The following is a 12,562-nucleotide window of genomic DNA, read 5'->3' as shown; positions in this document are numbered from 1 at the left end:
CAAGTTGGGTAAGGCGTTTCTTATAGAGACACTGTTCTTATCTTTTTTTGACACGGAAGGATAGACTCAATTCTTGCAAAAACACAAAACGTATAATTGACATTTCTTTATGTCTAATTTCTTTAACAAGCGAATTAAATTACGTTTATTATTTTATTTACTGCTGGTATTGTTGCAAATAATATGGCGCTTAGTGATTTTGAGTCAGAACTACTTAACATATTGTCTCATCACAAATTGGTTTTATAAGTAAACCATTTATCTTCTCAACGAGCTTCTTAGAGACGTTTCCTTTATCTTTGGTTGGTGTTAGATTTTTTTGTGTAGGACAAGATTTATGGTTTGTATTACGTCGTTCTTCTCTGACATAAAGTTGTTTCCACAGTGTTACGAAATCCCTTGCAAAGTAGATTATTATTTGGGTAGTTTTTTGTGGTTTTTCAGTCCCTGCTTTGCTTGGCTTTGTTTTATTTTCGCCTTGTTCGCGTGTGGCATTTTTCTGGCTTGTTTACTTGTGGTTTTGTTTGTCTTTGGATTGCTTGCATTTAGGCTGTTTTTATTAACCTGTGTTAGTTTGCTTAGTTAGCTTGTTGTCGGCTCCCATTAACCATGGAGGTCGAAATAGAAATCCTTATTTCTAACTCTATGCATTACCATGAAATTTGTTCAACAACAGTTGTACAACAATAGTCGTTCAAACTTTAATGAAAACGCGTTGTGACTCCAACTGACACAAGATGTTGAACAATATTTTACTTATTTTGTTTTATTAAGATTTTAGATGTATCAGAAATCTTTTTTAAACGATCGGTCGTATCCTTCTTTTTCTTCTTCTCCTTCTCCCGAAAATTGCAAAAAATGACTGCTTGATTGCTTTTCCATTTATTAATTTAAATCAATTATTTTTGCAGGAAAGCCATTCAAAAGCTATATGTATAGATATATACAAAAAGTTTTTGTTCTTTCATGGGTTCTGTTAGATTTCCAAGAGAGAGAAAACAAAACAAAACAAAGAAAAAGATAATTAACTAAGAAATTAATAACATCAGAATATACATATTACAAAGTGTGGTTATTTAACCATTAAAAAATTCTTTATATAAGTTTAAAAACTCCTTATCTGATTGCGCAGAGCGAATACTCATTGATAAATTGTTAAATTCTAGTGCACTGTTAAAGTAAAACCCTTTTCTACACGTTTCGAGTTTATGCTTGGAAGTCGTAGGTCATATTTTTTGTTTCTTGCATCATTGTCAATGATATTGAAGTAGTTTGCTAAGTTTTCGCTTGTTTTTCACTTAATACAGTTAAATACATTATATTTTTAGTTCAAAATGTCATCGTTTCTATGGAGCGCTTTGTCAATCATTGTATATTGGTATACAATTACAGCATTGGATTTGGTATGTTAAATGCACAGTGCAAACGCTACTAGCGGAGTTGCAGTGGGCGACATGTTTCATTTGTTTGTTGCAGAATCAAACCAAAAATATTATTTTCTAAACAAGTAGCTCTTTAAAAATGAGAAAAAGATTTTCTCGGTTCCAACCACGATTAGGCCATAGCTTTATAGCTACCCTCGTCCCAAAGCTTGGTAAAACAAGTCCTGGGGACGAGGTTACTTTGTAGTACTACTTTCAGCCTCGTGTGTTTTTAAAGTGTGTTGCCAGCATATGCTGCTGCACACAGCTTGTCTCAATTTTTTATGATTTGCAAAAAAAGGAGGAGGTAAATTTTCCCCTATCTTAAAATCTCTGACAAAACTTTTCCCTGACTTTTTATTGCTCTGAGCAAAACTTTTCTAAGATTTTTCCCTGAAAAAAACTATTTCCCGATCTTTTTTATCGAATTTTTGACATGCATAAACCTCATTTTATGGTGTCTTTTCCTGTGAGGCACTATAATTCCACCCTGTTAGTGAGGGTTTACTTAGAAATCGAAGGTATTCAAACACAATAAATAAATTAGCAAAAGTCTGTGATTGTATTGGATTAAACCAGTGTTACTTTGTTAAAATTTTTAGGTTGAAAGCTTTAAAGAAATCGTCGCGTAGAATTTAACGACATGTTTTGCTACCATTTTAGAAAAAAAAATAATCGAAAAACAGGGGGTTTTCTTACAGTAGAACGACTTCACATCTGAAAATATATGGTGCACGACACACAAACACCGATTTTTATTTTCTTTGAGGTGTATTTTCTTAAAAATACTTCATATTTTTTAACTGACAGTCAATGATTCCATAAATATGGGGTTAGAGAAAAAATGAACGCGAAAAAAACGAAAAACAAATTGCCGCTCTCCGTGAAAACATTCTACGCGACGTAAGTGTTAATTAATGACTACTGAGAGAAATATCTGGATTGTTTTCTTCTTATGTTGAAAATATTTAGTAGGGAAAAAGTGACTAAAATTTAATAATAAGGTATGTAATAAGGTATGTTACGCGCACTAATTTTCGTTCAAATCCACATGCGGATAACAAGGCAACAATAGTAAAACCCATTGTTTAAGACAACATGAAATTGTGTTTCTTTGGTAGGTTAAAAGTGTAGAATTATCTTGTTTGTGTATATTTTTGTTCCAATTCGTGAAAAAATAAAAAAAAAATAAAAAATTTTTGTTCTTAAGAAAAGCCTGGTATTGGTAATTAAATTATCGCGTAACTTCTGTAGTAAATTTTTCACGCTAATAAACGTTTTTTATACGCATGCGCGAAATTAGTGCGCACGAAAAATTACACAAACAAGGTAGTAAAAGACGTATTAGTAAAATAGTCGTAGACAAAAGTAAAAGAAATGGCAAGAATTTTCCTCTTTCCAGAACACGACTGATTGTGGTGAAACTGTGAACTGTTTGCTTGTGCCAAACGATTGTGGAACAAGTAAAGAATGCCAAATCATTGTCAAGTACAAGAAGGAAGGTTCAGATATGATTAATATTGTCATTCATGGAAAAAACAATGGGTGGATTGCGTTTGGTTTGATTGAAGAAAAACGCCAAATGGCAAGTGAATATTGCTTTCATTTGTTTCGAATTTAAATCCTTCTTTCAAATTTTATGTTGATATGGATCGATATCTATTTACAATTATTGTCACAGTGTCTGCATAGAAAGTCTTCTTAAAAACGAGGCATGAAATGGCAACCTCACTTCCAGCTTCGGTTGCTGAAATTGTGAACCGCGAAAAAAAAGGCTTTGATAGGGATATTATTAAGTTCCTAAGATAATTTTCCTGAAGCAGTAACAAGATTTTGCACACATCCTTCGAAACACGACTATAACAATTCAGTGAAATACCAAATCTTCAGGACTCTTCTACGGCTATGATATGTTGACTGCTTTGTCTGCATATTACAGGCGGGAAAGAGACCTGTGGACGAGGTTAAGTGTAATTGAAGGTTTACCATGGCTGATTTTTAAAAAAAAATGTAAACAAAGACTTTTTGTGTTTGTCGCAAATTTGACAAAAACATGACTTATCTCCAGTGCGTTTATTTTAAACCAAAACATGACCATCTCAAGGGCGTTTATTTTGACCAAAACAGGATTTTTCTCCAGGGCGGTGCACATGGTGAAGTTTGTTATCAAGCTCAAGGAAAAATGACGTTGAAAGGATTTGTTACAGAAGGGACACATTTCAAAATGCACGAGCTGGTATGTTACTTTGTAAAATACATTTCACTATATAATACAGCTCCATCCTAGGAGGATACCTTAACTGGACGAACACGTGATAGGAATTTGAATTTCCTTTTCATCCTAGGAGGGGGGTTGTGCGGGTTAGGTCACATAGTACCTCCCCCCTCTTATTAGTTTTATGGCTGTAACCAACCTCGTTCCCAGCGCATGCTGTCTCATTTTATGTCCTGACGCCGTCCCGATATAAACAAAGACATTGTCTGATTTTTCTGATAAAAAATTGAGACTTTTGTACATGCACACACACGCATCCTTGTAGGTAAAAAACAGGGTCATATAGGCTAAAATGGCTATTTTTTAACTTCATGCAGATTTTTTTGAGATACATGATCGAAAAGACAATGAAATTACTTTTTTTTAACTAGAATCTCCCTTTTAAAAATTTTAAGCAAAAATTTTGTTTTCTGAATGTATTCATTTTGACTTCTGTGGTCTGTTGTTTATAATTTCTATCCACCACAGGGAAGCGTGTGCATGTCTATTGTTGTCAGCGCAATATCTAAAGGCACAAAAAGTGTATTCCTAACTTCATTCCCAGATTCCTAAACTTATTTGCTTCAGGACCCATCAACAATGGAGGGTGAAAAGAAACTTGAAAACGGAAAACTAACATGCAGGTACTGCCACATTTAATCTCGTTCTTATCACTTCTTGCCTTCTGATAATTTTTTCCACACCGTATCAGAAAATATAAAAAGGCTCTGGGAACGAGATTGTGTGTGATCAAGTAATCTATCATTGTGACTTAATACTTGATAAAAATCAAGAAGTACAGCACGGTCGGTTGGAATGTTAGCAGGACAAGATATTGTAGAAGTCATGTTAATAATTCACGAGTAGGTACATTATCAAACGGACGTAATCCAATATTTTCTGTGCATAGCAGTGTGAGTATCCTCTTACAACAACTGCGAATATATACATGTTGGAATTAAAGGGTAGTTTCGAGTGATGGCCTATATCTGGAGCTCTGAGAGGTCTGACACCTATTAATTTAGCATGCAGTTGTCTAATAGATAAATATTAAAACTTAGCAAAAAAAAGTTATTAAGAAAAAAAAATAGGCAATACAAAATTGGGTTGTATTGACTCTACTATTTCTGCATTTCTACAATTTCTGCCTCACTTTTTGGCACAGGCTGGAAAAATCGTACCTCTCGCTGTCTGTACCCTATCCACAATATTTCCATCACAGTGAAATAGCATTTTACAACAATTTTTGTATTTCATTGTAGAAAAATTAAACAAAAACCAATATGGGCACGAATGTACATGTGTTTGTACATAAGTTAAAAATATGTTTTTATATCTATGGACGTGGTTTATTTAGGAGATGATAGATAGCCTTATTAAATTACAAAACTTAATTTTCTGTTTTGCACATGTGTTTTCACATTCTTAAAAATCTGTTTTTGGCTTTTCTAAAGCGGTGAAGATAGTGTAGTGGTAGTGCATTTGGCGTGTAATTGCAAGGTTTCAGGTTCGAGTCCCCACTTTGGCGCACTTTAAATGTTGTGTTGTCAGCAAATTTGGTGCTATCTACTGACCGCTAATCGGCTAGTGTGGCAGGTAAGCAAGATAGAGCAATGCTATACCACGTATCTCTGGCTCTGATGTAGAATAGTTACATTCAGAGGGGAGAAAAAGCCGCCATTAAAATGGAATCCCCAAGGATAATAACACTATCCGTTACTTACTTACTTACCTGTTAACACTGTATTCAGTTTCCTGGTGAGTGTTAATGGGATAAATTTTCACGGGGATTAAATTTTGCGCATTTCGCGGATTTGGGTGTTATCCGCAAAAATACATCCCTTTGAAAATTTTAGAAACAGGCCATTTGAAAAAATTTGTCCCCGCTAAGATTTTAAAAAAAATGCTCGATCCGCAAAAATAACTTTTGTTTTTCCTTGTGTTCAAAGTCTGAGGCTTCCTTTTTTGCAAGCCTAATTTTTCAACCGAATATAAGGAAAAACTGACCTGACAGGTCTCGAATCAGTTGACCCTTTCAAGGGTATTGCTCCTTTGCTCCCAGCTTATAATGCAGACTATCAACCGAATTTGAGTTCTCTTTTCAGCCTTACGTATGAACAATTAAAAGTTCCTTGCTTCATTCGGTCGCGAACCTCTTTGACAACTTATTTTACTTCCTTTAAAAACTGTTATTATGACCTCATTCGCGAAATTAAGTCCCCGCGAAAATAAGCTCATCAGCAAAATGTTAAAATTTCTTGTCAACCCTCGTTACACCTGTCATTTGTGATTTGTATTTCGCTTATGGTTGAGACGAGTCAACTTCTAAAGCGTTTTTAGTGGGCGCCACAAATAATTTTTTTGTTCGTTGCTCCTATAATAACCAAAACCATTCCAAAAAACGCTGGCAGCTTTAGTCTAATAAAAAATTCGAAATGGCGTAGTCTAACAAGACGATAATATCACCATTGCACAAAATAAGATGCTTTATATCCTTCTTAATAAACTCCTATCGGGTTTGTGTTTAAAAGAAAATGCACTTCTCCGTAGAGTTACTTCATTTGTGTACATAATTTAGGTATAAAAGAAAGTTTACAGGATCCTACATGAGGAGTGCCCTAGAAGAATTCTATCTAATTGTTTCTTGGGGACCAATCGAAATTGAAGGAAATAATGAAGGTAATTGATCATACTATTTGAAGTTTATGTAGACAGATGCTAGCCTCCCCCCAAGGCTCTTCTACTTTCATGATAGTCTGACAGGACGGCTCCTATTACGGACGTGATTGGCTAAATGTTTTTGTGGTACTACTTACCGTGACTCTATAATGTCCATTTTTCATTTATTTATTTTACAGGTGGTAATTTGTTGAACATCGAACGACGAACTTTAACGAACTTTAAAATAATTTTTAGAAATTTTTAATTCTGTGCATTTTAAAAAGTGGCTTATCCTTTGCTTTGGAATATACTTTTTTTAATCACTATCTAGCACTGCGACCCATAGTCTGTTTATAAGCCTGTGGGCTGTTGTGTTTAAGACGAGTCTTCCCCACGTTCTTCTTAACGAAATGAGGATTACTAATTACAATGTTTTTTCAGTTGAAGCAGAAGAACATGATGTGGGTAGTTATTATTGGTCAGAAAATAAAGTCAAGCTAGCTGACGACGCGGCAAAGCACTCTTCGGAATCGTTCGGTTGGATCATGATTGCTGTACATGGTATGATTTTCTTGTTTTGGTTCCTTTCCATAATTCATATCCACACTATTCGTTAGTTCATGAATTTATGGGTGTGCCCTTATCGTATTTCGTGCATCCCTAGCGCAAAGTAGAAATTTCACAGCCATTTTAAGCAAGTACTATTTTTCAAAAAAACTTTATCGCAACTTCAGTTTATAAAGAAATACAGGAAACAGCCCGTCGTTACCCTGTTCAGTTAAAAAAAGTACCCAGCAATTTTATTTTGCGGAATAAGTTCTCACAAAAGTAATAACAGTGTACCTATCTAACTGCATTTAGCATAAGAGTTATTGAGAATTTTGTATTAGCCAAACTCTACTTGCCTAATTTTACTTTTTAGTCAGAGGTAGCAAGAGCTAGCTTGATAGTCACAATCCCGAATACAAATTAACAACAATGTCCCAAATTGAATAAAAATTTAGTTTCTTAGGGACCAAATGAAATTGCAGGAAATAGTAAAGGTAACAATAGTATGAAATAAGGCTAGCTAGAGCTAGCTAGCTGGCTTTAAGAAGGATGCTGTCTTAAAATTAGGGTTTGTAGCCAAAATCCTAAAATTAGTTTATTTAAAAGTTATACATGGCTAGAAAACGTGTTAATATTATCAATTTAACACGTGAAACAAAGTGGCATTTTAAATTTTATCTAAAAAATAAGAAACAAAATCTACTAAAGGTGGCCTAATACAAAGAGACTAGAACTTGTTATGATGTTCATGTAGTAACATGTTCTGTAAACACCAGCTAAAATTTACGTAACGGGAAGCCCCGCCAGAAGGTATAAGCCATGGGATTCCGCATCCCTCCTTATAGAGAAAAATATGCATTAGCAATATAAAATGTGACACAAACTGTCTATTTAAACAATAACCGCGGAAAATTTTAGACTCACTGATTGGTTTATGTTTATATTTGTGACTTCTGATTGGTTAAATTTTTAAAAAAATATTTAGATGCACTCGGGAAATTGCCAGGGCTATTGGGTTTTCTGCAATTTTCCAATATTTCCAATGTTAAGCTGCGACACAACTCTATTGAACACACAGAATACTGTTATTAAGAGACTAGTCATATTATTAGCCTGTGGTAAAAAACTATACTTCCTAACAGTGCATCCTAAGCACAAAGTGATTTGGCTACCAAACAGAAAAACGACGAGCACGGAGAAGACTAGTCGTGAAACTACGGACTCGCCTGTCGTACGTATTGTAGACGACACTATTTCGTGCGTCCTTAGTACAAAATACCAATTTCACCGTCATTTTGAATGCGTGTATTTACATAAGAGATTGATTTTCCAATACAATTTGACAGAACATTTACCCTTGTTATATGTTCATTTTTAAAATAAATTCTGCGAGATTAAAAAATTAAGCACTCTGGTTGATGATTAGCAGAAAAAGAAGAAAAAGCAGCAATGAATTTATTCATTTAAGTTTTATGAGACTAATTCTTGCAGGTCAGGCGGGTTTATACTGACTGTCTCTATCTGAGTGACTGTCCATTATTTTGATCAACTCTATCAAACATATTCAACCTACAATTTAAAACCAATTCTTATTATATCGTGTATATCTCAACTCCCCTATAATTATTGCTGTTGTCTGTCTGACAAACAAAATTAAGTCATACTAAACCGTGCATGAAATTTACAAGCTAGAAATAACAAATGCGTTTATTTTTATCCCCTTTGCTGCGGTGGTCGATCTCCCTTGAATTTTCCACGGGCTAGCAACCAGTTTGTTTTAATAATCTTGGCGCAAGATACGGTAAAGTTATATTCTGAACATGTAGTGTTTGACCCTCTATTTTGTGCAGGAGTCCTTATGCTAATCGCCTGGTTACAACTTGGCTCTAACGGAATAATTCACGCTCGATACACCAGAGATTTGTACGGTGAACGAACATGGTGCGGTGTGAAAGTATGGTTTCAAGCTCATCGCATGCATATGACGCTTTGTTACTGTCTCACTGCAATTGGTTTTGTCATTATTTTTGTTGAGAGTAGAAAAATATCCGTGGTAAGTTTTCATGCGTGGCAACTTTTCAACCTAACCAGGATTGTTTTACCGCATAAATAGTCAACATTTATTGACAAAGCATTAAATAATGACAGTTAGACTAAATTTACGTTATTCAAAGTAGGTGTTTTATTGTAGGACTTTAAACTTCATGCTATTCTGGGAATCATAGCTACCATCTTAGCTACCGTTAATGTAGGAATCTGTTTTTTTTACTTCGTATATTTATCTTGTGTTCGTTAGTTTTTTGTGATCATTCTCATGTTATTTATTACTTTTTTATTTATTTATATATTATTATATTTTTACGTTTTAGGTAATTGGTGGAATTTTTAGGCCAGATCGTGACTCAAGCATGTTAGATTTTTCTGTTTTTTTATTTTTTATATAAACCTTTTTTTCTTATACTTTAAAAAAACTTGTCACGCTTTTCGTGAGTATTCCAAATAACCTACTTTAAAGGAACCCTTTGTGGACAGAACCTTTCGCATTTTTTGCGTTTTTGCTCACGAAAGTTTATGCCTCCGGTAATTATAAATCAACAAAACGCAAAAGTTTTTTCACGCGAAGTTATAAATATTTTTCAAAACGTGATAGTTTTTCCCCCTAAGAAAATCGAAAAACGGGGAAATCATTTCTTCTTTAATCGACTACAATAGCATTTGGTGTTTTATTCTTCCTTGGTGCTATGAACATGCTCGGATGTCCCGTTTTCTTGAAACAGTAATGGGTGCAGACTTTTGATTACTAATACTACGAAAAAAGAGACTTATTGCCATTCGCGAAAGATTTTCCTTTGCAAATGAAGTGATTTTTGATTTTCGCAAAAGATTTTTCCCCGAAATTTGTCCCAAAATTACAATTTATGAAAGTGTTTGTCCATAAATTTCGCAAGTTTTTGACTTCGAAAAACTTTCTGCCCGCAAATGTTTCTGCCCCTAAGCGAAATTTCAAAACAACAAATAAATTTAGAAGGAGGGTCAAAAACAATCTTGTCCCCAGGGGATTTTGCCTTTTTGACATCGAGGCCTGCGGCGATAAAACTTAAGCGCTAGCGGCTTTAACCCTGAGGACAAGGATGGATCATATAACCTCGCCCCTTGCTCGATTTGGTACCAGATGGATTCGTTAGAAAATCACAGGGAGAAAGAGCATAGAAAACAAGGTTTCAAAAAATTTTATATCAGTGCACCTTCATAATAGGTAAAGCGCCTGGATTGCTGTTTCATTGATTTTCAGCATCTTGATATTTTAGGAGAAATGCTTTTAACTGGATGCACAGAATTTCAGGCATATTGTCAGCGATTTTATCAGGTGAGTTAGGCGTATTTTCATAAGTTTGTGTTTAGTTGCACGTTATGGTGAAACTACACAATATATGTAAAAAGGGTAGCTTGGAATTATTATACAACTTCTTGTATCAGTCCAAATCTGCAAACCTTCTCCTTCGTGACTATTATTCTTTATTGTAGTTATTTGCATGATAACTGGTTTGTCGTGGCTTCATGTGCTAACTGTTCCAGTATTTGTCGGTGTCGCTGTTGCTGTTATTGCTGCCATAATCATTGAGATTACTAGACTTGTTTATAAAAAGCCGGAAAACGGTCAGTGTTGCTTCGTTCGTTCGTTCGTTCGTTCGTTCGTTCGTTCGTTCGTTCGTTCGTTCGTTCGTTCGTTCGTTCGTTCGTTCGTTCGTTCGTTCGTTCGTTCGTTCGTTCGTTCGTTCGTTCGTTCGTTCGTTCGTTCGTTCGTTCGTTCGTTCGTTCGTTCGTTCGTTCGTTCGTTCGTTCGTTCGTTCGTTCGTTCGTTCGTTCGTTCGTTCGTTCGTTCGTTCGTTCGTTCGTTCGTTCGTTCGTTCGTTCGTTCGTTCGTTCGTTCGTTCGTTCGTTCGTTCGTTCGTTCGTTCGTTCGTTCGTTCGTTCGTTCGTTCGTTCGTTCGTTCGTTCACAATCTGTTATATTTTTCTTTAGTTGGCCAATCAACCTTTAAAAACGAAGTCACAGCAAGCACAGCGACAATAACAACCGTGGGTGTAGACAAATCAAATAAAGAGGATACAGTAAGTCAATACTCGGGTCATCGTACCAAAAAGTACTTTCAAAGATCCATATGTATTTGTTTCTGTATGTAACCATTCATCGCAAAAGTCGTTAATGTGTGTTGAAAAATAAGTAGGCACGTTTAACCGTAATAAGTAGGACCATATAATTAGGACCATTTAACCATATTCTGTTTTTTTAGGCAACAAAGGTTACTTTTTGGAGCACTAATATTGTTTTTATTGTCAACACCATTGCTACCATTGTTGCAGTCGTTCTACTCATCATCAAAGCGAAAGATCTTGATGTATAACTCATTCACAGGATTCGAATTGGCTACTATCTACAGCTGCACGTAAACTCGTGCACTTTAAAAAAATGTGTTTTGTAACAAATTTTTCTTCAGTCGGTTGTTTTTTACACAAAGAAGCTCGAGCGTTCTTTCACTTGCCAAAAAAGCTTTCGCCAATTAGAAGATTTTAAGTTTGTTGCTTTACGGAAGTGCCTTCCTGTAAAATAAGAAATAAGCCATATTTCTTCTCAAAATTTTCTTAGGCAAAAATCTTCACATTTCGTTACATAACATGTTTTTAACTTCTTTTCGACACAATATTTTAACACTGTATCCCTTTTTACAGCTGTGTGATATTGGCTACACCTCGATGTCATGCAATGGGTACTACTTTTTTTTAATTTTTTAAAACATCAAGCACTATACTTGATTATAATATTCAGAAACTCGAAGAAATTTGGGTTATCACATGAGAAATTTTTTGACGAACATGTTTGAACTCACCAAAAGTATTATTCTTTAGCTGTAAAAATCAAATCTGGTTACACTACGTCATAGACATAGAAAAGCCCTGGGGACAAGGTTGCTCTATGGGTATTTTTTTTTGACTGCATGCATTACTTAAAGCACTCACCCCCCCTGGGATCGAGCTTGTTAAAGCACTTCCATCATCTTCTCTTTAAGTGATTAATTAGGGAGGGGGGTTAGAAACTAATTGTTTTTTTTCTGAAACTAGGTTGGCTTTGTATAATTAAAGAGAGTATGTTAAAATATAATTTTAACATAATATTATGTTAAAATTGGACTAATATTATCTATTTTTTAACAACTTTATGGATTTGTAAATAAAATGTATATTATTTTTGAAACTAATTTTCTCCACCTAACCGAAGATAGACAAAATCAATAAAATTTATATTCAGCTACAGCCGCCATTTTGTTGGTGTTTTTTGTATCTTTTTGCATAACACAATACTCCGCTGATAATAAAACAAGAGAATTAGAGGCGTAGTCACAGATTTTTATAGGGGGTGTTATCCCTTTCATTTGCTCTCCTTTTAGAGACACGTTCTTTTCGTATCAAGATGCACATAATCGTGTTTGTAATTTTTTATTTATTCTTAGCAGTAGTCTTTGTAACACGTACGTAACCTATGGAAATATACAAAAAGTAAAAGATCTTACATACTTATCTCTTTCAACAGTTTTTAAGCAATGATGACGCGTCAAAAATCCTTAATAAACGATAATTATTACATAGGGAAATGACTTCCGGTAAAGACAAAAACTTCA

The 12,562-nt window shown here is 34.7% G+C and overlaps 1 protein-coding gene across 2 annotated transcripts; it reads left to right on the top strand.

Moving 5' to 3' along the window:
* The first annotated feature begins 201 nt into the window (after positions 1 to 201).
* Positions 202 to 12,448, top strand: LOC130647435 (putative ferric-chelate reductase 1 homolog). Of its 2 annotated transcripts, XM_057453287.1 has the most exons (14): positions 202 to 340; positions 1,329 to 1,403; positions 2,824 to 3,006; positions 3,562 to 3,657; positions 4,264 to 4,319; positions 6,254 to 6,354; positions 6,778 to 6,897; positions 8,736 to 8,938; positions 9,077 to 9,133; positions 9,255 to 9,295; positions 10,194 to 10,252; positions 10,411 to 10,542; positions 10,909 to 10,997; positions 11,180 to 12,448. In XM_057453287.1, exons 1-14 carry the CDS (start codon positions 338 to 340, stop codon positions 11,288 to 11,290), a joined length of 1,326 nt encoding a protein of 441 aa, XP_057309270.1. In that variant the 5' UTR covers positions 202 to 337; the 3' UTR covers positions 11,291 to 12,448. The 2 variants fall into 2 exon arrangements, with proteins under 2 accessions (XP_057309270.1, XP_057309271.1); XM_057453288.1 differs by lacking the exon at positions 202 to 340 and having other exon boundaries at positions 1,071 to 1,403.
* The last annotated feature ends 114 nt before the right edge of the window (positions 12,449 to 12,562 follow it).

Source organism: Hydractinia symbiolongicarpus, chromosome 6 (assembly GCF_029227915.1).
Source record: "Hydractinia symbiolongicarpus strain clone_291-10 chromosome 6, HSymV2.1, whole genome shotgun sequence".
In the NCBI taxonomy this organism is placed as follows: Eukaryota; Metazoa; Cnidaria; class Hydrozoa; order Anthoathecata; family Hydractiniidae; genus Hydractinia; species Hydractinia symbiolongicarpus.
The sequence above is the reverse complement of the archived record's forward strand: the minus strand, read 5'-3'. Positions and strand labels throughout refer to the sequence as shown.